Here is a 24,100-nt window from a genome sequence, read left to right as displayed (position 1 = left end):
CTTCTGAAGAGCAGTCAGGTGGTCTTACCCACTGAGCCATCTCACCAGCCCTAGCTATGTTTTTATCCTTTTTCTAAAAAACTGCCAGAGACACTGCTACTTGAGTTGCTTCCATGGTCTCTGCTTCTCAAACAGAGGCCTGGGGCTGGAGAGGTGGCTTAGCACTAGCTGATCTTTCAGGGGATTGCATCAGCCTCTATTCCCAACACCCTTTTGGCAACTGCATGCTTTTCTTCAGGAAGCAGGGTGGGTTGCCCACCTGCTCACCAAACTGTTTTCTGGTACTGGAGAAGAAGCCAGAGTCCTTCGGCTGCTAGGCAACGACCCTACCACTACCCACAGGGTCTCCATTAGTTGGCCAGGCTGACCTTGGACTCACTCTGTAGCTCACACAGGCCTAAACTTGTGATCCTCCTGCCTCAGCCAAATAGCTGGGAAGACCGACCTTCACCAGTAGGGTTGGTCAAACTGTTTACTATGCAAATAAACATAAAAATACCTACATAAAAAATGCTGGAATAGAGTACACTGGATCAAAGAGAAAGACAAATGGATGGAGCAAAAGGCTGAGACTTAGGACTGGAAGATTCCAAAGCAGGACCACGTGGTTAAACTAATGCCACGTTAGGGGCCAGAGCACAAGCCAGTGGGTCTCAACCTCCCTAAAGCTGCAGCCCTTCCTTTAATACAGTTCCTCAAGTTATGGTGACCCCCCACCCACAAAAGTTACTTTCGTAGCTATTTCATAACTGTGACTTTGCTATTGTTATGAATCATAATTTAAATATCTGTTCTCCAATTATCTTAGGCCATCTTGTGAAGGGGTCATTTGACCCCCCATGGGGTCTGGACCAAAAGGTTGTGAACCACTGGTATAGCCTAAAGCAGAGACTGGAGCTAAGTACAAGAAAAAAAAAAAAAACAAAAACAAAACGCTAGCAACTTCTGAGGGAAGCTGGTGGACACATGATGCTAAACTGTCAGGACTGCACTCTGAACTCACAATCGGTTCTATACAACGATCAACTTCCAGATAATGAAAACGCTAACCAAGTATTTTTAAGGGATATAGCCTATCACTTGAAGTAGAATTAAGACTCAATATCTTTTTAAAAACGTTTTTTCTTAGATTTTAAACCTTTATGTTTTGGCTGCATGTATGTCTGTACACCAAGTCCCTGCCCGGAGCTGGAGGAGTCCAGGGGACAGCATATGATGTCGTGGAGCTGGAGTTGCAGAGCCAACTCAGGAATGCTGGAGTCAAACCAGAGTGCCCCGCCCCCCGGGGGTGGGCATGGGGAGCAGCCCACGCTAAGCCATCTCTGCAACCTCCCAAAGAAGACCTTAATTTAAAAACAGGATGAATGTAAGTGATTAATACAGTTGTAAAAGCTGCATCTTAACTCCAAGTATAAGATGGATGGCCCAGAGAGCGCTTTGATCTGACCCGGTGGGAAACAAAAAAATCCTGTCNTACCATGTCACANGTTGAAGGTGCTGCACAAGTGCCCAAAACACAAAGCAACTCTGGGGGGCAATGTGATCCTCTTTTCTCAAAAAGCTCCTTGCAAAAAAAAAAAAAAAAAAAAGTTTATTTATTCGGAGACTGTGAATCCATGCTCTTCCCTACATTATTTTATAAAGCTCGAATAGATACTTCAGGTATCACAACCGTCATCCACACGAATCACATGTAGTCCCCTCAGTACTGTGGAAATGTCCCATCAATTTTGGTAGCCCAGGCCATGAGTCCCCCCACGATATCCTGAACAGTTGAAGAGTCTAACTCTGGCACTGCCGTCAAGGACTGCAGGACCTTCACAGCTTTCTGGGAGTCGTTCCCCAGTTTGCAAATCACATACACCGGGAGAGCAGCCCCTTCCTGCGAACCCTGCTTCCCTTTCTGGAGGGCAGCCCCTAAGAGTTTCAGGCTGTCCGCATCCCTGCGCTCCAACCGATTCAAAGGGATGTGGAGAGAGTGCGGCAGACGACAGATGTCCACCTCTACTTGAGGCCGGACGTCCAGCAACACGTGGGGCGCCCTGGAATCCAGAAGCCGCTTGTAGTCGGTCACCGAAATCCGCTCCTCGGGGCTCAGCAGCTTCAAGGCGCGGCACTTGTCGGTGGCCGAGGAGCCGCAGAAGGCCTCGTAGTCCTGCAGGCGGGTCACGGTGGGCTGCTGACCGCACACGACGCAGTCGGGCCGGCGGCGCCGCAGGCGGATCCGGCGGAAGTGGCCCCCGAGGCCGTCGAAGAGCAGCATGCTGCCGCTGTAGGAGGCGCCGAGGCCGGCGGCGATCTTGAGCACCTCGAGCGCCTGCGCGCAGCCCAGCACGCCGGGCACCGCTCCGAGCACGCCGCCGTCGGCACAGTTGGTCACCGTGTCGGGCGGGGGCGGCCGCGGGAACACGCAGCGGTAGCACGGCCCGCCGGCGTGGTGGTAGACGGTCATCTGGCCCTCGAAGCGCAGCGCGCTGGCCGACACCAGCGGCCGGCCGGCCAGCACGCACGCGTCGTTCACCAGGTAGCGCGTGGGCGCGTTGTCGCTGCAGTCGGCCACCACGTCGTAGCCGCGGATCAGGTCGAGCGCCCAGTCCCTGCTGAGGGCCCGCGGGTACGCCACGCCCTCCACCGCCAAGTCGAGGCGGCGCAGCACCGCAGCCGCCGAGCGAGCCTTGCTCTCGCCCGCCTGCGCCTCGCCGTGCAGGACCTGGCGGGCCAGGTTGCTCGTCTCCACCGCGTCGTGGTCCACCAGCCCCAGCCGGCCCACGCCGGCCGCCGCCAGGTACTGGGCCAGCGGGCAGCCCAGCCCGCCACAGCCCACCACGAGCACGGACGCGGCCGCCAGGCGCAGCTGCCCGCGCACGCCCAGCTCCGGCAGCAGCAGCTGGCGGCTGTAGCGGAGGATCTCGTCCCGCGACAGCGCGGCCCGGGCCGGCAGCGGCGGCGGCGGGAGCGCGAGCGGACGCTCGGGCTCCGGCTCGGCTGCCAGGGCCGCGGCCAGCCTCCGCTTGAGCGAAGCTAGCTCTTCCTCCCGCCGGGCAATTGCAGCCTGTAAGGCAGTTACGTCCTCCCCGGCAGCCATGACAGCTTCTTCCGGGAAAGAGCCGGGAAGGGACTTCCGTTTCCGGTTGCCCGTCTCCTAGCGACTGGAAGACTTAAGACGCTTCCTGGCGCTCGAAAGTGAATCGAATGGGTTTTTATCCGGGGAGAGCCGTCACGATCGGCTTGAAACGGCCACAGTATCTGCGCGTCTCCCGGGGACCACACTGGGACGTCGGAGCCCCGAGCCTCCCCCAGGCTCCCGGATTTGGTACGGCCCGCCTCCGATGACGTAAGTCCGCTTCCGGCGCCTCGCGCAGAACCGTCATGGCTTCCACGGGGGCGAGTCGCAGTCTTGCTGCGTCTCCGCGGCCGCCGCAGGGCCGTTCTTCAGGTCAGGACAAGTACTCGGTGCTTTTGCCCACCTACAACGAACGCGAGAACCTGCCGCTCATCGTGTGGCTGCTGGTGAAGAGCTTCTCCGAGAGGTAGAAGGGGCTTGTCGCGCGGGGGCCGGGAGCCCCGGGGGCCGGGGGCCGGGGCCTGCACGTCGGCGGTTGGCGGCGCGAGGAGACCCCCGGAGGCCCGGCCTCCGCTCCCTCCCGAGCCCGCTCGAGGTTTTCCCCAGCGGGGAGAACCGAGGCGCACAGCCCCGCGTCTTTCTCGTTCCGGCTCAGGTCTCTGGCGAGTCCGGCGTTTATCTAGTGACAGATCGCGCTGGTCTCAGTCCCCGGCCTTCTCTCTCGAAGGGGCTAACTTCACTTCATCTTTCCTTCGGGGCGAGGCGGTGTGACCTCATAGCTCCGGGCGGTCAGGCTCGGCCGCCGGAGCCGGGAGTCCCGAGCCAGCGTTCTCCCCATCGCCTTGGGGCCGAGCGCTTACGTAAGCTTGTTGTTTGCGCTGTCAGAGATGGCAGGGAGCGAGCATCTTCGAGTTTGATTAGGAACCGGGGCTTGTTTGTGTTTTGTTTTGAAAAGCACGGGGCCTTTCGCTTTGTTAGGCAGAGTCCTGGCTCTTAGGAACAGGAATGTCGATAGTGGAAGTGTTACGCATTTTTTTTTAAAAGGTCTCCGAACTAAACAGTAAATAAAATGTCTCCTGATGGCAGTACCGAGTCAGATGAGTGTCATGCTGTGGTAATCATGGGCGATCTTTTCCTGTCAACCTACAGAACGTGATTTTGCTAGAGTAGAATGGCGTAGCAGTGCGCTGTTTATTTAGACTGCGTCAGAGAACACAGATTGTTTCCAGAGCTCTTTTTGTTGGTTGGCTTTTGCTTCTCAAATGGCAATGAGGACGCTGTGCCCATATTTTCTAATAGCAAAAAAAAAAAGTACTTGATCCCAAGCTATGTTCTGCAAGGGATGCATTTGCAGACGAGTTGTACCAAGTTCGAGGCCAGCCAGGGCTATATTGGCAACCTCTGTCTCAGGAAAAAAAAAAAAATGCTTGGTACATAGTTTTTCTCTAGAAAGCACAACCTTACCTTATCCTAAGACTGAATGGTTTGATTGGTTGAGACAAGGTCAAAACTATGTAGCCCTGACTGGCCTGGAATTCAGACCTCTGCCTTCCAAGTACTGAGATTAAAGGTATGCACCACCGCCACCCAGTTTAGGATTGCTGTTTTGGTTGCATCTGAATAAAAAGCAGTTTATATATGGTGGCCCTGTGATGTGTGGTGCATGATTCTTTTTTTTTTTTTTATGTTTTATTTTTAAAGATTTATTTGTTTATTTATTTATTTTGTGTGGGTGCACTGTAGTTCTCTTCAGACACACCAGAAGAGGACACCAGATCCTATTACAGATGACTGTGAGCCACCATGTGGTTGCTGGGAATTGAACTCAGGACCTCTAGAAGAGCTGTGAAGTGCTCTTAACCACTGAGCCATCTCTCCAGCCCAGGTATTATCTTTTAAATAGGCTCTGCCAGATTTTTCCAGATGTTTTAATGAGCTCCAGCTTTATATGCTGGTGTCTCTGCTCTATTTAATTTGTGAGTCCAACACCCCTAACCTCGTCACGCCACTTCCCTGCTCCCTCTCACCCTTTGTAACCAGGCTGGCCTGGAGTACCCCAGTCTCCATCTAAAGCTCTGGGCTTTCTTTTTATTGAGTGATTTGGGGATACTGGAGGGTGGAACTCTGCCTGAGAACTGCATCCTGCAGTGGATGTTCTCCAATCAAAATGGAATTACCTTTTTCAAAATCAACATAATTTGTGTTTGGCCAAATTAAGTACCTATCCCATAGTTACAGGAACAGAGGGAAGCTGGTCACTGTCCTGCTACTCTTGTGTGTTTTTGGGTTAGGCAAGGTGCATGTGGGAACAGAGGCTGACTGAGAACATCTGCTGCTTTCCTAGTTCACTCTCCACTTTGAATTGTTTGAAACTGCTCTCTCAGCCTACAGCATCCTCTTATGCTGGTGGATTCTTGGGTTTCTGTTATTTTAGGGGTTTCAGACACCCCTCCCCCCAGTACTGAAGGAATGACAGGAATGCCTAGTCATACCCTTTCCTTTGGTTCCTGGAGATCCAAATGCTCTTCCTTGCTTGCATATCAGGCGCTCTTGTAGCTATTCTTGAAGAATAAGCTGGGTTTTGTTTCCTTCCTGCCAAGTTCGCTGGGCTAACTTTTACCACCTTTCCTAGTCTAACCCTGACCGCTAGCTTCCTGGTGGGCTCCAGGTCCCACACTAAGGTCAGGAGGAAGGGGTTGCTTCCTTTTCCTTCCTGTTTGTACTTAGGATAAGGAGGTAGGTAGGGCACTATGACTGGAGCGGGTGGGATTTTTTCACCGGTTACTTTGAGTGGTGTTTAGAATGGGAACTGGTGTGTGAATATAATGGGAGCAAGTTTAAGAGTGAAACTACGTCAGATAAATGCCAGCTTATTTAAATTTGCTGGTGCCATTTAAAGTTTTCTTTTGCTCTCTTTATTTTGTGATAAGATCTCTAGAACGGAAGACTGTCTGTGAAGTCACTCTAGCTATATAGAGGAACTCTGAACACCCTAACACTCCTGGCTTGTAACTTTTAAGTTCCTTTAAAATTTAGACACTGTCACCCACCATTAATATAAACTTAAATTTTATTTTAGTGCAATCAACTATGAAATTATAATCATAGATGATGGAAGCCCAGACGGGACANGAGAAGTTGCTGAACAACTGGCAGAGATCTATGGGCCAGACAGAATTGTAAGTCACAGACCCTTTCCTGTTCTCTGAGGGAGTGTGGTAAGGAGCAAAGCCTGGGAAGATCCGAAGCAGCAGACCCTCTTGAGATTGAAATTACGTATCTTTAATCTGTGGGCCAGTGGTAATTATACAACCAAAGAGTAGACCTTGGTTGACCTCTGGCTTTGTGATGGAGTCTGCAGATAAATTTTCTTTTCTCTCTTTTTTTTTTTTTTTTTCCAGGGCTTTTCTGTTTAGCTTTTTTTTTTCCCTTTTCTTTTAAGATTTATTTATTTATTATATGTAAGTACGCTGTAGCTATCTTCAAACACCCCAAAAGAGGGCATCAGATCTCATTACGGATGGTTGTGAGCCACTATGTGGTTGCTGGGATTTGAACTCAAGACCTTCAGAAGACCAGTCAGTGCTCTTAACCAATGAGTCTTCTCTCCAAGCCCTAAATTTTCTTAAAATACCAAAATGTGACACTATTATCGTATTATAGAGCTAATCAGGAAAGAGGTTTTGGGTTTCTGTCTTGCTCCCTTCTCTGGGCCCCCATGTACTTCATATACAATGTTACCTGCTTCTCTAAGCTTAGGTTGCTTCCTGAATCCCAAACTTGACATTCTCCCTGCACCAAGAAATCTATTGTCCTCGGGCAGCTACAGAAGCAATTTTATAGTGGCTTCGTGAACTTGGTATTATTTTTGAAGCAGAGTTGGAGCTTATTAGAGAATATTCTCAATATAGATTTTAAGCATGAGGGTAGGAGAGAGGAATCTGGACAGGAATGAGCTATTGATGCTCTGTAAAGGACCCAAGCTCAGATCCCAGGACCCACATCAGGTAGCTGCTGGCTGCCAATAATCCCCAGCACACAAACACATGAACACGTGCAAAGAGAAAGATGTTGCCAATAGCTGTGAGCCTCACTAATAGTTGCTATGAGTTGTATTTTTTTTTTTTTTTATTACCAGTTTGGGTTTATAAATCTTTGAAAATGTCTTGTGATTATTGCTCTGATTTTTTTTTTTTTTTTTTTTTGAACCAAAAGCACACAACACAGTTGGATACAGATTTAACTAGAAAACACACTGGTGCAAGCCATGCGTGTCATTTGTGTCTGCAGTCCATGCAGTTCAGGGTTTGTTGGTTTGTACACGTCGCTGGATTCCTGCCCTGTTTAAGCACCTCTGCCCTCTGTCTACAGGATTCCAGTAGCGGCTTCCTCCTTTGGCAGCCTAACTTACCTGATACTACTACATGACCCTTTGGGGATAGATAACATTTGTCCCTTCTTAGGCTGGAGAGATGGCTCAGAGGTTAAAGCACTGCACATTCTTCCAGAGATCCTGAGTTCAATTCCCAGAAACCACATGATGGCTCATAACCATCAGGTGCCCTCTTTTGGCCTCCAGGCATACGTGCAGACAGAACACTGTAGATTATAATAAATAAATAAATCTTAAATAAGCAAACGAAAAGCCATTGTCCCTTCTTTAGATAAAGAACTATTGTCAGAGAAACAGAAGTCTCTGGAGACTCTTGGGATACTTGCCTTTCAAGAAACAATAATTCACCACCATAAGAAAACAAGATCTAGCATTTTTACAATTCCAATAGTGGGGATAATTTTTTTCCCTGTAGAAATGGGGAATTGAACCAAGGGCTATGCACATGCTAGGCAGGTGCTCTACCACTGAGCTGTATCTCTAGCTCTCTTTCTGTTATTTGAGGCAGGGTCTTACCACTGTGCTGTCCAGATGGCCTTCGTGTTCCCTCGTAGCCTAGGCAGGCCTAGACCTTTCTGTCTTGACACTGCATCTGCTTCTGAGAAGCTGAGATTATAAACCTGCCTTTGAGCCAAGCTTAGGGCAGTTTTCCATGGATGGGATTTCTAAGTTTCAAATAGCAGACATTGGCAAAAGGGGATGGCGTAGGGAAGTTATACCACTCATATGTATGGCGGATCCACCCATACTCAGGATTCTGCCTGTCTCACACAGCCAAGTCCCACGCCTGTCATATCTCACAGCTTGACATTTCAGTCTAAGACATGTTTTGATGCTGGCTTCATTGCTTTGGCCTATTATTCTTAGAAGCCCCAGGCCAAGGCTACTGGTTCACATTGATTATTGTCTTAGAGTTTTATTGCTACGAAGAGATACCATGACCAGGGCAACTCTTATAAAGGCAAACATTTAATTGGGGCTGGCTTACACTTTCAGAGGTTTAGTCCATTATCACCATGGTGGGAAGCATGGCAGCACCCAGGCAGGCAAGGTGCTGGAGAAGGAAGGAGCTGAGAGTTGTACATCTTGATCTGAAGGTAGCAGAAAACTGTTCCACACTGGGCAGAACTTGAGCACTAGGAGACTTCAAAGCCCCCTCCCTTCAGGGTGACATACTTCCTGCAACAGGGCCACACCTCCTAATAGTGCCACCCCTGTGGGCCAAGCATTCAAACACATGAGTCTGTAGGGGCCAGACATATTCAAACCACCACATTGCACTCCTGGCTCTCAAAGGCTTGGAGGCGTAACATAATGCACAGTGCATTTAGTCCAACTTCAGAAGTCCTCATAGTCTATCACAGTCTCAACAATGTTTTAAAAGTTCAACATCTCTTCTGAGATTTCTGCGATTACTTAACTATAACCCCTATAAACTCAAAAAACAAATCCCATACTTTTAACATGTGGTACAGACTACGTTATTGTTCCAGAACATAGTGGGGAGAGTCCAGTGAGGAGACTGGATCAAAGCAGGACCAACCCAGCTGAGCCAATCCCACCTCTGCATCTCCATGTCTGATGGATGTCAAAGCCCTTCAGAGCCCTCAGCTTTGTTTACTGCAACAAACTTCTTTCTCTTAAGCTGGATCCACTCCCTATTAGCAGCTTTCCTCAGCAGATGTCCCACAGCTCTGGCATCTCAAACATCTTAGGGTATCTAAGTCAACTTCAACTTCATAGCTTCTTGTTCCAACATCTGGAATCCATATATCTTCTGGGCTTGGGTCACATTTCAAGCTCTGTCCTCTAGCACTCCAGGTTCTGCCTGACTCTACTCCACTGCTGCTGCTGTTCTTAGTGGTCATCCCATGGTACTGGCATCTCCAATATGCTGGGTCTTCCATTGCAACTAGGTTCTCATAGATTCTCTTCATGCTGCCAAACCTCAGCCTCAGCTGCCACTGAGGTTGCACCTTCACCAATGTCTTTCCTGGCGTCTCACAGTGCCAAGCCCAGCTGCACTCCATGACCCCTTTTCTGACTCATGGAGAAAAGCAGGAAGAGCTGCCCTCATGTGGCAGGCAGATGAGCAGACGATACCCTTGTAACAGGAAATGGGGTGTTACTGAGCAGTAAAGAACAGGGTCAGTCATCCAAGGCAAGGCAGGGTCAACGGTGTGTGAAGCTTGGGAAGATGAAGATTGATACCCAGTACTCAGAAAAGCCGCAGGATTGTTGGTTAATGGCTCTGTTTATCATAAAAGGAAACAAGAAGCATTCTTTATAACTGGAAGATGTGGCCAAGTGAGGTGGTGCTTACTCTTAATCCCAGCATTTATAGTAAGTTTCAGACCAACTAGGGATACCCAGTAAGACCCTGAGTCCACAACAACACACACAACAAAAGTATGATAGATAACACTGCTTCATACCGGAATCCTACCTGTAGGGTTAGGATTAAAGTTGCTTTTCCTCTTTCAGAGGCCCTGGGTTCAATTCCTAGCACCCACATGGTGGCTCATAACTATCTCTGATTCTTGTTCCGGGGTATCCAACGTTTTCTGGCGTCCATAAGCATCAGGCATGCACATGGTACACAGACACACATGCAGGAAAACACACATACAAATTTTAAATCTAAATATAAAAAAGTTTTGTGCCAGGCAGTGGTAATGCACTCTTTTAATCCCAGCACTCAGGAGGCAGAGATAAGCAGATCTATGGCAAGTTCAAGGCCAGCCTGGTCCACAGATGGAGTTCCAGAACAGCCACGGCTACACGAGAAATCTTGACTTAAAAACAAAAAACAAAACAGGTTTTGTTGAACTGGTTGGTGTGCTGGCTGCTGTCTTTGTTTTGTTGGTATAAGTAGGCATCTTGACGTTTAGGCTTGGACTAGATGAGCTTGAGGTCTTATCTCTTGGCCCTGCCTCCCAAATACTGTTATTGCTGGTTTTGTTCCGCAATGTATGTAATGCTGAACAGGAGAGCTGGGTCTTCATGCATACTAGGCTATATCTCCAGGCCCCAAACACCATTTTAACTTTGGACAAAAATATTGAACATACTATGCTTCAAGGTCTAATGAATTCAACTCATGTTTTAAAATGAGTATGCATTTACAGGAGTAAAGTCAAATGTAAAGTCATTTTATCTTTTTGTGTTGACATGTTGTTTCTTTTTCTTGAAGCTCCTAAGACCACGGGAGAAAAAGCTGGGTCTCGGTAAGTAGGGTGTCCTGTTACCTACCCTAGTCATATTTGCCACTCTGTTCTTCTACTTTGGAAAAATGCCCAGGGACAGTCATCTGTGATGGCCTTTAATGGTCTGCACGACATCCTAATGGTTAACTTGGGTTGCATGTATCAGTCTGAACCCACTCAGCAAAACAGAAACTGCTGTAGTTCTGTCCCGATGGGAAAGTGAATACAGGGATTCCTGCTGACAGGGAAAGGATCTGCTGAGCAGCCTGATGGACAGCTGAGCTACAAGGAGAGAAGAGACTGCAGGGAGCTGGAGTGGGGTCAGGAGGGAATCTGTGGTGTTAGGAGCAGAGTGTTGGGGAGGGTGAGGTGGCTACCGGAGAGCTGCTCAGTTGATGCTGCTGCGTGCCATGCTGAGAGGGTTACCTGGCTCTCGTCACTTGTGCCCCTAACAGCTGCCAGGACACAAGCAGCAAAGGAGCCTGGGAACCAGGCTTCCATATAGTGTAGGCTAGAGAAGGGAACTGCAGGGGGGAGTCTGGAGGGGACAGCTTGCAAAGCCTTTAAATGGAGAGTCTAAAGTGTGGTGGTTTCTAAAAATGAGAAACTTACCACCGTAAACAGAACATTCTCCTGCAGTGGTTTTCAGCTTCGCTCTGCTGGGATCCTTTAATACAATTCCTGGCATTGTGGTGACCACCAACTATAAAATTATTTTCATTGCTACTTCATAACTATAATTTTGTTAGTTATAAATCATTCTGTGAATATCTAAAATGCAGGATATCTGAGAGATATCTGAAAGCCAGGAACTGGAGGAGTGGGGGGTAAATTTGAGAAATGGGTAAGTGAGGATGGTAGTGACTAGGAAGCTAACGTGTAAATATGGAGCTCTGAGAAAGAAACCTGGTTTCCTCTGTCTCAGGAAAACACTAAAGCACCAACAAGCATAAGCATTGAGTGATATTTATATAAGTTAATACCTTTTTTAAAAAAAGATTTATTTATTGTATGTATTTGTAAGTACACTGTTGCTGTCTTCAGACACACCATAAGAGGGCATCAAATCTCATTACAGGTGGTTGTGAGCCACCATATGGTTGCTGGGAATTGAACTCAGGACCTCTGGAAGAGCAATTACTGCTCTTAACCACTGAGGCATCTCTGAAGCCCAATCTAATACTTTTGAAGCTTAGCATGATGGCCCTTAGCAGCTGGAGGCTGGGGCAGAAGGATCTTTATGGGTTTGAGGTCAGCCTGAACTACAGAGTGAAACCTTGTCTTAACCCTCTCTCTCCCCCCAAAAAAGAATACAGAGACTTTGGTATTAGACATCTCTTTGGTCATTTTGAATATAAGGGTAGATTTGTTTTGTTTTGTTTGCTTTTATTTTTTAATTGGCATCAAAATAGAAGATGGATGGCCAGCTACCTTGTAACAGTGTAATACACATGAACTGTGCTGCTGAATATGGAGAGACAGCAGTTGGGTAGGGCCACTTTTAAAGGACAAATGCTTTCTTCTAGCATGCTAAGTGATCACTTTTCCTACTTAAATGCAGATCTAAGCATTTTGAGTGGGCTTTTGTTGTGTTTTTTTAAACTTTGTACTTTGGAATGTTTGTATATGTCTGTGTAATGTGTATATGAACCCTGCAGAGTCCAGAACAGGGCAACTGGAGTTAGAATGGTTGTGAACTAATTAACATTAACTAATGTTAATGCTGGGAGTAGAACCTGGGTCTCTGGAAGAGCAGCCAGTGCTCTTAAATGCTGAACCATCTCTCCAGCCCCTTCTGATATTTTTTATTAATGAGTCTAAATACTTTTGGTCTTTAGGAACTGCCTACATTCATGGAATCAAACACGCCACAGGGAACTATGTGATCATCATGGATGCTGACCTTTCCCACCATGTAAGTGGCCACCCGCTCTGTTGTGTTTGTGTTCTGTTCTGTTCTATATGAAGATGGTTTTACTATGTAATCTAGCTTTTTGAATGTTTTGGTTAATCGATATGTACCACCACACCTAGTGCATTCTTGATTGTTTATGATAAACTTGTCATATGCTCCTGACTTACTGTTTATTCTTTCCAAATTTCAGCCCAAATTTATTCCTGAATTTATCAGGTAGGTACAGTTTATAGTATTTATAATATTAGAAACTTTAAATTCAGATAATTAGTTTAAAATATGCATGCTACTTTAACTTTTCTGTCAAAATTTAGCTAACGTAGAGACTTGAGGCTTATAAATATAGGTCTTCGGCTAAGTGGCTTATTTTAGGAACCAGCAATAGATGGTTCTATTCTGTTTTTCTTTCAGAAGATGAAAAAAATGAAGCCCTTGTTGTCTAGAATTGTACTTGACTTGTTAGCATCAAGGACCGTAACAGTAGGGTTTGGTCCAGGGATGCCAGGAGTCTAGGCATCATAAAACTCCAGTATAATCCCTCACTACCTTGTCAGGCAGCACCGGCTGCTTTAAAGAAAAAATGAGCCAGGTGGTGGTGGCGCACGCCTTTGATCCCAGCACTTGGGAGGCAGAGGCAGGTGGATTTCTGAGTTTGAGGCCAGCTTGGTCTACAAAGTCAGTTCTAGAACAGCCAGGCTACAGAGAAAAACTCTTGTCTCAAAAAATAAATAACAAAAAATGGGCTTTTTAAGCGTAGTGGCACGCTCCTTTCAATCCCAGCACTAAGAAGGTAGAAGCAAACTGATGTTTGAGTTCAAGGCCAGCCTAGTCTATGTAGAATGTTCCAGGATACCCAGGGCTATGTAGACCCTGTCTCAAAAAAAGTGAGTGAGTACTGGCACAGGCAGCATGTGTAATTTCAACATTGCTGAAGCAGAGGCAGTAAGAGCATTATAAATGGAAGGCCAGCCTGGAGCATTCAGTAAAACTGTGGGGTTTTTTGTTTTTTTGGGTTTTTTTGGTTGTTTTTTTCTTTTTGGTTTTTTTTTTCGAGACAGGGTTTCTCTATGTAGCCCTGGCTGTCCTGGAACTCACTCTGTAGACTAGGCTGGTCTCGAACTCAGAAATCTGCCTGCCTCTGCCTCCCGAGTGCTGGGATTAAAGGCGTGCGCCACCATGTCCGGATAAAAACTATGCTTTTTGTTATTATTATTGTTGGTGTTGTTTGCCCCAGTTTAAGAATGGAGGTTTCTATTGACTTAGGGGATTCTAAGTTTATAAATTCAACAAAACTCTTAGTAGGATATCTAGTTGTTTTCTGTAAGAAACAGCAGTCTGGAGGTGCACATCTTTTCTGCAGAAGGGACCTGGACAGTGGAGAGGGTTTGGGGTTAGCATGTTGTAAAGTCAGCAGATAGAATCTCTGGGTTCATGCTTCAGTTCAAGAAAAGTAAATGAAAGGACTGGAAAGATGACTCAGTGGTTACAAACACTGGCTGTTCTTCCTGAAGACCCGTGGTCAGCTCCCAGTACCCATGTGGTATCTCACTACAGTTGGTAACTCCAGTTCCAGCAGACTCAGCACCTTCTGGCCTCTGAGGCTGCTGCCTACAGGTGGTATGCTAACACGTGTGTAAGCAGAGCACCCAGACACATCACATTTTTACAACTGTAACTAAAGCACAAGATGATGTCAGACTCGTTTGGCCAGTCAGATCATCTGGCCTCATGCTTTAACTCTGCTTCTCTTAAGACTTGATTGTGAGGTTTATGAAGATGCCTGTTGAATGCCCAAGGGCTTTTACTAATTGAGTCTCTTTGGGTTGTTTTTCCTCTTTCTTTTTCTCTTTACAGGAAACAAAAGGAGGGTAATTTTGATATTGTCTCTGGAACTCGATACAAGGGGAATGGGGGTGTTTATGGATGGGATTTGAAAAGAAAGCTAATCAGGTATGTGTGCACGATTCTCTAACGGCCTTGGAAGCAGCCCGGGCTTGGTTACCTTGACCTTCTCCTCACTGTGTTAGCTGAGGTGTTTACCTGTTCAGAGCTTTACTCTGCTCGGCTTAAAGCCAGCGATCTTGATTTCTGATACTGGCCAGCAAGTTGGGTAGGGTTCCATGGACTGGCTAGTAGCTGCCCCTCTGCCTTCGCCTGGATCTAGCCTTGCTTCTGCAGCCAGCAGCTTTCAGCACTGGTTGGCCATGCTAGCAGGTCACACCAGGCCGTTATTTCTGGTAGTTAGCTGGGCATCTCAGTTCTGATGGCTTCTCATATAGGTACAGTAGTCGGGGCGTGTGTGTGTGTGTGTGTGTGTGTGTGTGTGTGTGTGTGTGTGTGTGTGTATTAGATAGATGGAGGCAGGGAGAATGAGTGAGTGTACACCTCAGTGTTGTTTAGGTGCTAGTTCTCAGGCACTGTCCACTTATATTTTGAGATAGGGTTTCTCATTGGCTTGGATGTTGGTGGTTAAGCTAGTTTGACTGGCCATCCCAGAACACCCCCATGCCTGGCTTTTCAGTGAGGATTCTGTGGATCCTAGTCTTCTCTTCGTGCATTCAAAGTAAGCACTTTATCATCTGAGTTATTTTCCCAACCTCTAGAAACCACCATGTGGACCACTAGGGCTTCCACAAAATCAGGGTTTCCCATGAACAAATAGTGAGGGAATAGTCTGGCACTTTGTGTAAAGACCCTTAAGGAACTGGGACCCACTCTACCCCATTCAGTGTCAAAGTGATGGGAAGGAGGGATCAGCACTAACCAGTGACGTCTCTGTCCTCGCCTCATGCAGTCGCAGATTAAGATCACCTCAATTGTGGAATGTTGGGATAGTCATTTAAAACATCTCATTTTCTGTGAAACAAAGAGGTTGAATGAATAGTGGTTTTCAGTCTCTCCGAAGGAGAGAACACACAGCAACTCTTGCCCTTCTCATACCTGTTGCCGACCATGTGACTGAGATTCTCCAGAGGTTGGAGGCAGACTCAGCTGGGACTGAAAACAAATTAACCTCAAAGAAAGACATTTTGAACTTGGTCATTCACTCACCTGTAAATTCAAACTAGGAAGTCCAAACATGAGCATAATTCTACCTTTTAGTTGTGGCATGTAGTTATTTAGTTTTGACTGGTGATTTGTCTGTATTTTGTAGGCCTCAGGTTTCATTAGTGTAGCTGACAACTAGAATTCAGACTCACAGCTGGTGACTCGTAACACATTGTAATCAAATAAAAGATTATGTATGTATGTATGTATGTATGTATGTATGTATGTATGTATGTATATGAGTATGCTGTAGCTATAAAGATGGTTGTGAGCCTTCATGTGATTGTTGGGAATTGAATTTTTTTTTAGGACCTCTTGTCAACCCCGCTCATTCAGGTCACCTCCACTTGTTCAGTCCCTACTTGCTCCAGCCCAAAGATTTATTATTATGCATAAGTACACTGTAGCTGACTTAAGACACACCAGAAGCGGGCATTAGATCTCATTCGGATGGTTGTGAGTCACCATGTGGTTGCTGGAATTTGAACTCAGAACCTTTGGAAGAGCAATCAATGCTCTTACCCGCTGAGCTATCTCCTCAGCCCATTGAAAATACTCCAGTTCAAGGTCAGGTGCATGCCTATTGGCCCTCGTATTCAAGAGGCTAAAGCAGGGCAATGACCTAAATACGGACCAATTTGGGCAACATAACAAGATTCCATCTTAAATAAATAAAATAATGTAAAACAAAATGTAATATTAATTTTTTTGTTTGTTTGTTTTTCAAGACAGGGTTTCCTCTGTATCCTTGGCTGTCCTGGAACTCTCTCTGTATACCAGACTGGCCTCGAACTCAGAAATCCACCTGCCTCTGCCTCCCAAGTGCTGGGATTAAAGGCGTGCGCCACCACCGCCCAGCTGTAATAGTAATTTGAGGAGAGGAATTGTTAAAGGAGACATGAGCACCAGGCCTGCTTGAGAAACCGCGTTTGGTCTGGCTCCTATGTCCAAAACTTTTCTCAGGCTCTATGCTTCCATTTCTGCCTAGCACGTTGGACACCAAATGTAGAAGTAGTGGGGTGGAGGGTGGCCTGCTGTGCCCCTTTACTCCCAGATAACTGCAAGGCGCCTCTACACTCACTCCAGCCTGCTGTAGCTCCTGAGTGGACAGCGCAGAGACCTGGTGTTTTTATTGACAAGCACTATGCTGGACAAGGTTCTGAGCTACTGTAATCCTCTCAGGCTGCCACTTCCCACCACGTGGTCCTTTACCTCCAGTCTGAGTATTGCTCTGGCTCGCTCTGCTCCCTGTGTGTTCTCATGGCTACCTGCCTTGTGGTCTCTCCATGCCTTCTCTTCTCCTCTTATCTCCCTCTCCTATTTCTTTGAGACTCTCTCTCTGAGCTTGGATGTCCCATCTCCTCTGAGATCTCATGCCCATCCATAGGCTGATCAGCTCTTTTTTAACCAATCAGAGATGATGGAAAACAATTAGAAAACATTGAGACAACAATTAGAAAACATGCTTGACATGCCAAGGTCTGGACTGCAAACAGATGTCTGGGCATAGAGATCAGCATCTGATTACACAGTGCTCAAGACCATCCCCAACAGCAGAATATAAACATACTGTTTGGGGGCTGGGAGTGATCACCTACTATGTAGGAAGCCTGGGTTCCGTTCTTAGCACATCCCCACCGACTAGATGTCGTAACCAGCCCACTACTGTAATCCAGCACTGTGGAAGTGGGGTCAGGGCTAGCCTGGCATGATTAAGACCTTGTCTCATGTCTTAGTCAGGGTTTCTATTCCTGCACAAACATCATTACCAAGAAGCAAGTTGGAGAGGAAAGGGTTTAATTGGCTTACATTTCCATACTGCTGTTGATCACCAAGGGATGCAGGACTGGAACTCAAGCAGGTCAGAAAGCAAGAACTGATGCAGAAGCCATCTTAACTGGCTTGCCTCCACTGGCTTGCTCAGCCTGCTCTCTTAATAGAACCCCAGACTAACAGGCCAGAGATGGCACCGCCCACAAGGGGACCTCCCCCCTTGATCACTAATTGAGAAAATGCCTTACAGCTGGATCTCTTGGGGGCATTTCCCCTACTCCTTTCTCTGTGATAACTCCAGCCTGTGTCAAGTTGACACACAAAACCAGCCAGTACATCTCAAAAAAAAAAAAAAAAAAAGCTCAAGCCAAAAATGATCTTAAGCATTTCTTATGTACTTCTGTCTTCGTTACTATCCTATGGCTCTATAACATACCATGACCACAGCAAATCATAAAAGCAAGCATTGAACTGGGCGCCAGCTGACCTCTTCAGAGGGCTAACCCCTGACTGGCAGGGAGGAAGCATAGCAGTAGGAACACAGGTAGGCATCCTGCTGAGGCACTCTAGCTACAGGCTTCCATCCTGATCAAGAGCAAGCAGAAGACTGGGCCTCGCCAAAGCTAATGGTCTGCATTAAGGAAGCCTTAGTTTTGCATTCTCGAAAGTGACTCTCCACCTTAAACCTTTCCGACCCTGTTTACAAAAGTTGTTTGCTTTAGGCTCTTAACACCCTTTGAAATGTTAATATAGCAGTCTCTTAACCGCTTGTGACAGGGAATTGTATTGGATTCTGTTCTGCTAGAGCCATTGTTATGGACTGAATGTTTGTGTTTCACAAATGCAGATGTTAAATGAGAATCTGGTGTTGTGGAGTCTTAGGTCTTTGGGAGGTGCTTAGTTAGGAGGGTAAGGGATAAACCCTTTGATGGGATTAGCATTCCTTTAAGAGATGAGAGAATCCCCATCCCACCCCATCCTCTCTTGTCCTGCCCTGCTTTAAAACCTGGAGAACTCCTTTTAGGTTTACGCCAGTGTGCTGTTTCCTTACAATAGCGGAGCAGACTCAGGCTCCAGCCACCGGAGGCGCTCTTGTGCTTTCTTCCTGGTTTTCTTCAGCCCTCTGCTTCCCTGCTCAGGTGTGATCCTCCTGCTTCTGTCTTCTGAGAGCTGCCTGCCCTAGTAGACTTGTACCAACATGGTAGGTGTGAAGTCCATCTCTATTTGCTGGAATCAGAAAAAGAAACTTCTTATAGAATTCCTGATCTTTCTGCCAAAGCACATATAAGTTTTAATGACCGTTTTTTCTCCTTAGCAAAAGTTGAGTTTGAGTGTGGGACTGTATGTGACTGTCTCACACAGCCCAGGCAATCATGTCAACACCCAATCCACACAGTGCTGGGGATAGAGCCCAGGCCTTTACATGCTGGGTAAACAAATACTCTACTGCGCCCCTCATATGTAGGATGGTTGCTTTCAGGTCTCTTCTCTATTTCATTTGCAAATGGGGGGCGGGGAATGCCTGCCAGGCAGTGGTGGCACACACCTTTAATCCCAGCACTTGGGAGGCAGAGGCGGGCAGATTTCTGAGTTCGAGGCCAGCCTGGTTTACAGAGTGAGTTCCAGGACAGCCAGGACTACACAGAAACCCTGTCTCAAAAAAAAAACAAAAAGGGCTGGCAAGATGGCTCAGTGGTTAAGAGCACTGGCTGGTCTTAAGAAGGTCCTGAGTTCAAATTCCAGCAACCACATGGTGGCTTACAACCATCTATAATGACATCTGACGCCCTCTACTGGTATGTGCAGACAGCTACACTGTCCTTACATATAATAATAAATCTTTTTTAAAATGCCTATTTTTTCTAGAAAACATGAGATTTCATTTCACTGTCTCTTTGTTCTTAGAGGTTTATTTTGTGTGTATGAATTGGTATCTTATTGATTACTAATATTTTTAATATTCTGCTCTTGGATATGTTTCTCTTTTTTTTCAACATATATTTAATGAGGAAAATCTGATTAATTTGGCAGCCGTGGGGCCAATTTTATAACTCAAATTCTGCTAAGACCTGGAGCGTCGGACTTAACAGGAAGCTTCAGGTACAGTGCTAATACCGCTGCAACTTTTCCTGCATGCTTGGTATTAAGAGGCTGTTGAGAGCTGCTTTCTCAGCAGGGCATGTTAATCCCAGCATATAGGAGGCTGAAACAGGATCTCAAGTGGGAGGCCAGCCTGATCTGCACAGTGCACAGCCAGGGCTGCATAGAGATCCCCATCCCACAAAAGAGCTGCTTTGCTTTCACAATGACTGAGTCACACTTCCACGCTAATGGTCAGCAGGGCAAACCTCATTACAGGCATCGCTTATCAGTTAACTTCTTGGAAGAAGAAGATTGGAGGAAGAGCTGGTTTCAGATAACTCCTTTGGTGTAATAGGTTCATCCATTGGTCTTCAGAATGTAGCTATGCCAAATTCACATTTCTAGCTTATAAATGTACATGATAAGACCAGTACAGTAGGGAAAGATGAATGTTACAAAAGTCTGACACACACACTAGAGAGGGACAGACAGACAGACACACATATACACAGACCAATAAACTAAATTTAAAAAGAAATTGTGGTTAAGAGCACCCGACTGCTCTTCCGAAGGTCCGGAGTTCGAATCCCAACAACCACATGGTGGCTCACAATGACCTGAAACAAGATCTGACGTCCTCTTCTAGAGTGTCTGAAGACAGCTACATTGTACTTACATACAATAAATAAATAAATCTTTTTAAAAAAAAAAAAAGAAAGAAAGAAATTGTAACCTACCTACTGTTTTAAATAAATAAAAACCCGCCAGGCATGGTGGCATGCGCCTTTAATCCCGGCACTCCGGAGGCAGAGTCAGGTGCATTTCTGAGTTCAAGGCCAGCCTGGTCTACAGAGTGAGTTCCAGGACAGCCAGGGCTACACAGAGAAACCCTGTCTCGAAAAAAATAAATAAATAAATAAATAAATAAATGCCCCTTCTAATGAGCCGTCCTGCTGTTTGGATTTTCTGAACAAAAGGATTGGATTCCCCGCAAGCCTGCCCCATCTTTAGTCTGAGTGAGTACTTGATAAGGTAGACTGCCTGCCACAAGTGCCTGTGATCGCAATTGTCCAAAGCAAGCTGAAGGATTGCCTGCATCCTGTGGTGCCTAGTCCTGCTCTAACTCAGCTCCTCTGTAGTCTTGACAGCTATTCCTGGAATGACCTGACTGTCCTCAGGACCTTAGCCCACGTTGGCGACCAGACACAGGTTAACTGCTGGTGGCATGTCACCACTCATCTGTCACCCTGCCATTCCAACATGTGCAGTTCAAAGGCTAATCCAAAGCCAAAGGACAGGTGCTTGTGTATCTATTGGGTGTCTAATTAACCATATTTTCATAACTTTTGATTAGTTATATCTCAAGAAAATATTAAGAACTTGTTTTCAAAACTATTCCAAGCTCCTACCATATACTTCATGGCCAACAGAGGGGATCACAAGCTCTAAACTTATGTGTACACCAGTGATTACTGAGAGTTTTAGGTATAGACACCAGTGAGTTCTGATAGGTCAGGATATGTGGAGATAGGCAATGTCCAGATGTTCACAAATACCCCTTTTTCTTATAGATTATACCGAAAAGAAGTTCTACAGAAATTAATAGAAAAATGTGTCTCCANAGGCTATGTCTTTCAGATGGAAATGATTGTTCGAGCAAGACAGATGAATTACACTATTGGTGAGGTGAGTGATTGTTGCCAAGTCCTCTGTCCTACCCCAGGAAGGGAGAATGTTTACAAAAGCATGCTTTCCTAACTGCTGATTTAACAGTGTCTTGGGACAGTTACACACTAAAAGGTGGCTAATCAGATCGGTGTATTTGACCTATTATGATTTACACTGAGGAGTGTTGACCTTGCTGGCATGTCAGACTTCTTGCTTCTGACTAGTTCTTGGCTGCTTTTCTTCTTAGTAAATGGTCAAGGATTACAGAACACAGGCTGGAGGCAGGGTTTGTCTCTCGGTCTGGGCAGTGAGTTATTAGAGATGACCCTTCATCTATGCTTACTCAAAGCAAGAAAATGCTACCTTCCCAGAATGCCTCTTGTCTTGTGAACATTAGAAGGGTTATAACAACTCTGTGACATTAAACGTAACAATCTGAAGAGGGAAAAAACTGAAAAACCATCTTACTGGCAATAGGCCCTGAGATTGAGTGCACCAGCATAGTGCTGTGGCTGGTGCTTTTCTGAAAGCTGTAGATTTGATCCAGATGACTGACTAAATAAAGTGTGCGAGGGACACCTTAAGAACCGTGATTGTCAGTGCACAGAGCCCTGGTGCTGCGGGTTGGGGCTTTGCTCTGGGTTGAGAGCCTGAGCTCGCTGCTGCTGTTGATTGAAGACTGACTTTAATGTATTCTCTGTTTCTAACCAGGTTCCAATTTCATTTGTGGATCGAGTTTATGGTGAATCCAAGTTGGGAGGAAATGAAATAGTCTCATTCCTGAAAGGGTTATTGACTCTCTTTGCTACTACATAAAAGAAATTATTCACTTATGCTTCCCGTGTTCATTTCAATTAAAAGTAGAGAAGCCTGGGTCACTGATTTTTATCAATGTTCTCTAACACATGAGCCAAAGGTAAGATGCATTTAATATGGATCTTTTCTCTGGAGAAACGTCATTTTATATTTCTAATTAAAATTTTAAAGTTCTCGGTTTAGTGAGCAATGTCCTCAATTTTCATGTACATTATACTGTATTAACACCTATAAAATAAATGTATATAGGTTTTGCATAAAATGTTGCTGCTTTCATTTAGATAATGTGAGTGCAAGTTTCTTATGAGAAAGTATGGAATACTTCATAAAACTGGATTGTTCTTTAATACCTAGATGTTAGAAAGGGAAGCTTAATTATATTTACGAAATACAGTTAGTGTATGAACTAGAAAAGAAATAAAATCTCTGGCCTTAAGGCCATCTCAGATGTCTGAATCTAGATGAAGCAGTACTCCCTGCATGCAGACTTAGCATAACCTGGTCATCAAAGCAGACCTGTGCAGAACACAGCATGGGTGAGGACAGCTCAGCAGTGGACACACAGCTGTGTTCTTGGCTTTCTCTTCTTAAGCAGTAACTCCTATTGGAAAGAGAAGTATCTTATTTTTTTAATCTCAAAATATTTGTACATTATTTCAATACCTCAACAAAACTTGAGAAATACCTGTACTATTTTTCTTCATCCAGAAAGATGTTCCATTGTTAAAATGAAGGATAAGTTGCTCTATGCAGTCAGGGAAGATACTTCATTTATCAGTCAGTGAATTTCTATCTGTAGCATAGCTTTCAGATCATGTAGTATGTTTCAGCGTCTCTCTGTGTAGTAGCCCTGGCTGTCCCAGAACTGTCTTTTTAGACCAAACTGGCCTCAAACTCAGAGGTCCAAATGCCTCTGTCTCCAAAGTGCATGTTTTTAGGTTTTTAGTGAATACTGAGATCTAGTTGCATGTCCTTTGCAAGAAAAAAAGAACAGACATCTGTCTCTAAGTTACTGCATAATCACATTTAGTGAACAGAGTCTGGGTGTCATATAGCTCAAGCTGACTTCCAGCTTACTCTGTAGTCAAAGCTAGTCTTGAATTACTGGTCCTGTTTCCTTCCTCTCTCAAGTGCAAGGATTGTGGTGTGCAGCAGCATACACCCCATCCTGTATACTTGTTCCCCACCCTACTTGGGCTGCTAAAGAAATTGAAAGTCTTAAATGTTCACTTCCATCTTTATGGCTGATTGTAACAAGAATGAACGTGAGATAAACCTTCACGTTTTTTGAGCATGAAAACCTTGCCAGGTAGTCGCATAGCTGGGCCCACAGTGCATGTTCCAATAAGAGCAACTATTGTTGTGTTCCCCTTTGCCAAAACTTGTCACGCATCCATGGAGAAGTGACTTGTTCATCCTTAGTAACTAGAATATTAGTGTTCAAATTAATTTTGTTTTAAGCCAAAGTCATAGGACTATGTTTTCAGATTGTTTTTTGAGTGCTGAGAAATCTATCTTGAAACAAGGCATTAAGTTTTCAGTGTCAAGTACATGGAACAGAAGTTAAGCAGCGACCTCAGCAGACATTACTGTAGATACAGCATTGCTGCCTCGTGCCTCACTGGGGCAGAGAACTTTGGTCTTTTTCATCTTTCAGTACTTAGCCTGTGTAGAATCACTCTGTCACTACTGCCATCTCACAGTGCCTGTTTGAGCAATAAACACCAGCATTCAGAAGCCATTTAGAGAAGAATGTTGCCCAATTTTTAAGCTGTATTTTTGTGCTAAATCTGGTGGCATAAGGATGCACATTTTTTTTAAGTTCTCCATCTGAATCCAGCACCTTTTATGCTACAAAGTGAAGCACTGATGAGATGCAGATGTTCTTCATACCTGTGTTATCACTGCATGAAACCCAGTGTCTTGAGAACTGTAGAGATGAATTCACACAGCCTGCCCGTCTTTTGCATTGTGAACTTCCTCATATCTAGTCCTTGATGAAAGGCCTCAGCCCCTCCTCCTTTTAAACAGTCTCTATTCCTTGTCTTCCATTGTTTTGGGGTTTTTTTTTAGATTTATTTATTATATGTAAGTACACTGTGGCTGTCTTCAGACACTCCAGAAGAGGGAGTCAG

At 45.6% G+C, this 24,100-nt stretch overlaps 2 protein-coding genes across 2 annotated transcripts; one reads left to right on the top strand and one right to left on the bottom strand.

Moving 5' to 3' along the window:
• Mocs3 (molybdenum cofactor synthesis 3) lies at positions 1–3,194 on the bottom strand. Its single transcript, XM_021194377.2, has one exon. The coding sequence runs from the start codon at positions 3,083–3,085 to the stop codon at positions 1,703–1,705; it is 1,383 nt and encodes a 460-aa protein (XP_021050036.1). The 5' UTR covers positions 3,086–3,194; the 3' UTR covers positions 1–1,702.
• On the top strand, positions 3,153–23,440 carry Dpm1 (dolichyl-phosphate mannosyltransferase subunit 1, catalytic). The gene is made up of 9 exons (XM_021193783.2): positions 3,153–3,530; positions 6,144–6,243; positions 10,651–10,684; positions 12,502–12,578; positions 12,769–12,794; positions 14,433–14,528; positions 19,431–19,499; positions 21,053–21,167; positions 21,861–23,440. Exons 1-9 carry the CDS (start codon positions 3,370–3,372, stop codon positions 21,963–21,965), a joined length of 783 nt encoding a protein of 260 aa, XP_021049442.1. The 5' UTR covers positions 3,153–3,369; the 3' UTR covers positions 21,966–23,440.
• Positions 23,441–24,100: the final 660 nt, after the last annotated feature.

The sequence above is a fragment of the Mus pahari genome, chromosome 3 (genome assembly GCF_900095145.1).
Source record: "Mus pahari chromosome 3, PAHARI_EIJ_v1.1, whole genome shotgun sequence".
Taxonomy (NCBI): Eukaryota; Metazoa; Chordata; class Mammalia; order Rodentia; family Muridae; genus Mus; species Mus pahari.
Note: the sequence above shows the minus strand (reverse complement) of the source record. Positions and strands in the feature narration are given on the sequence as shown.

Excerpts from the sequence above, each read along its gene's own strand:
- Mocs3 (XM_021194377.2), bottom strand. The coding sequence starts at position 3,085 with ATGGCTGCCGGGGAGGACGTAACTGCCTTACAGGCTGCAATTGCCCGG.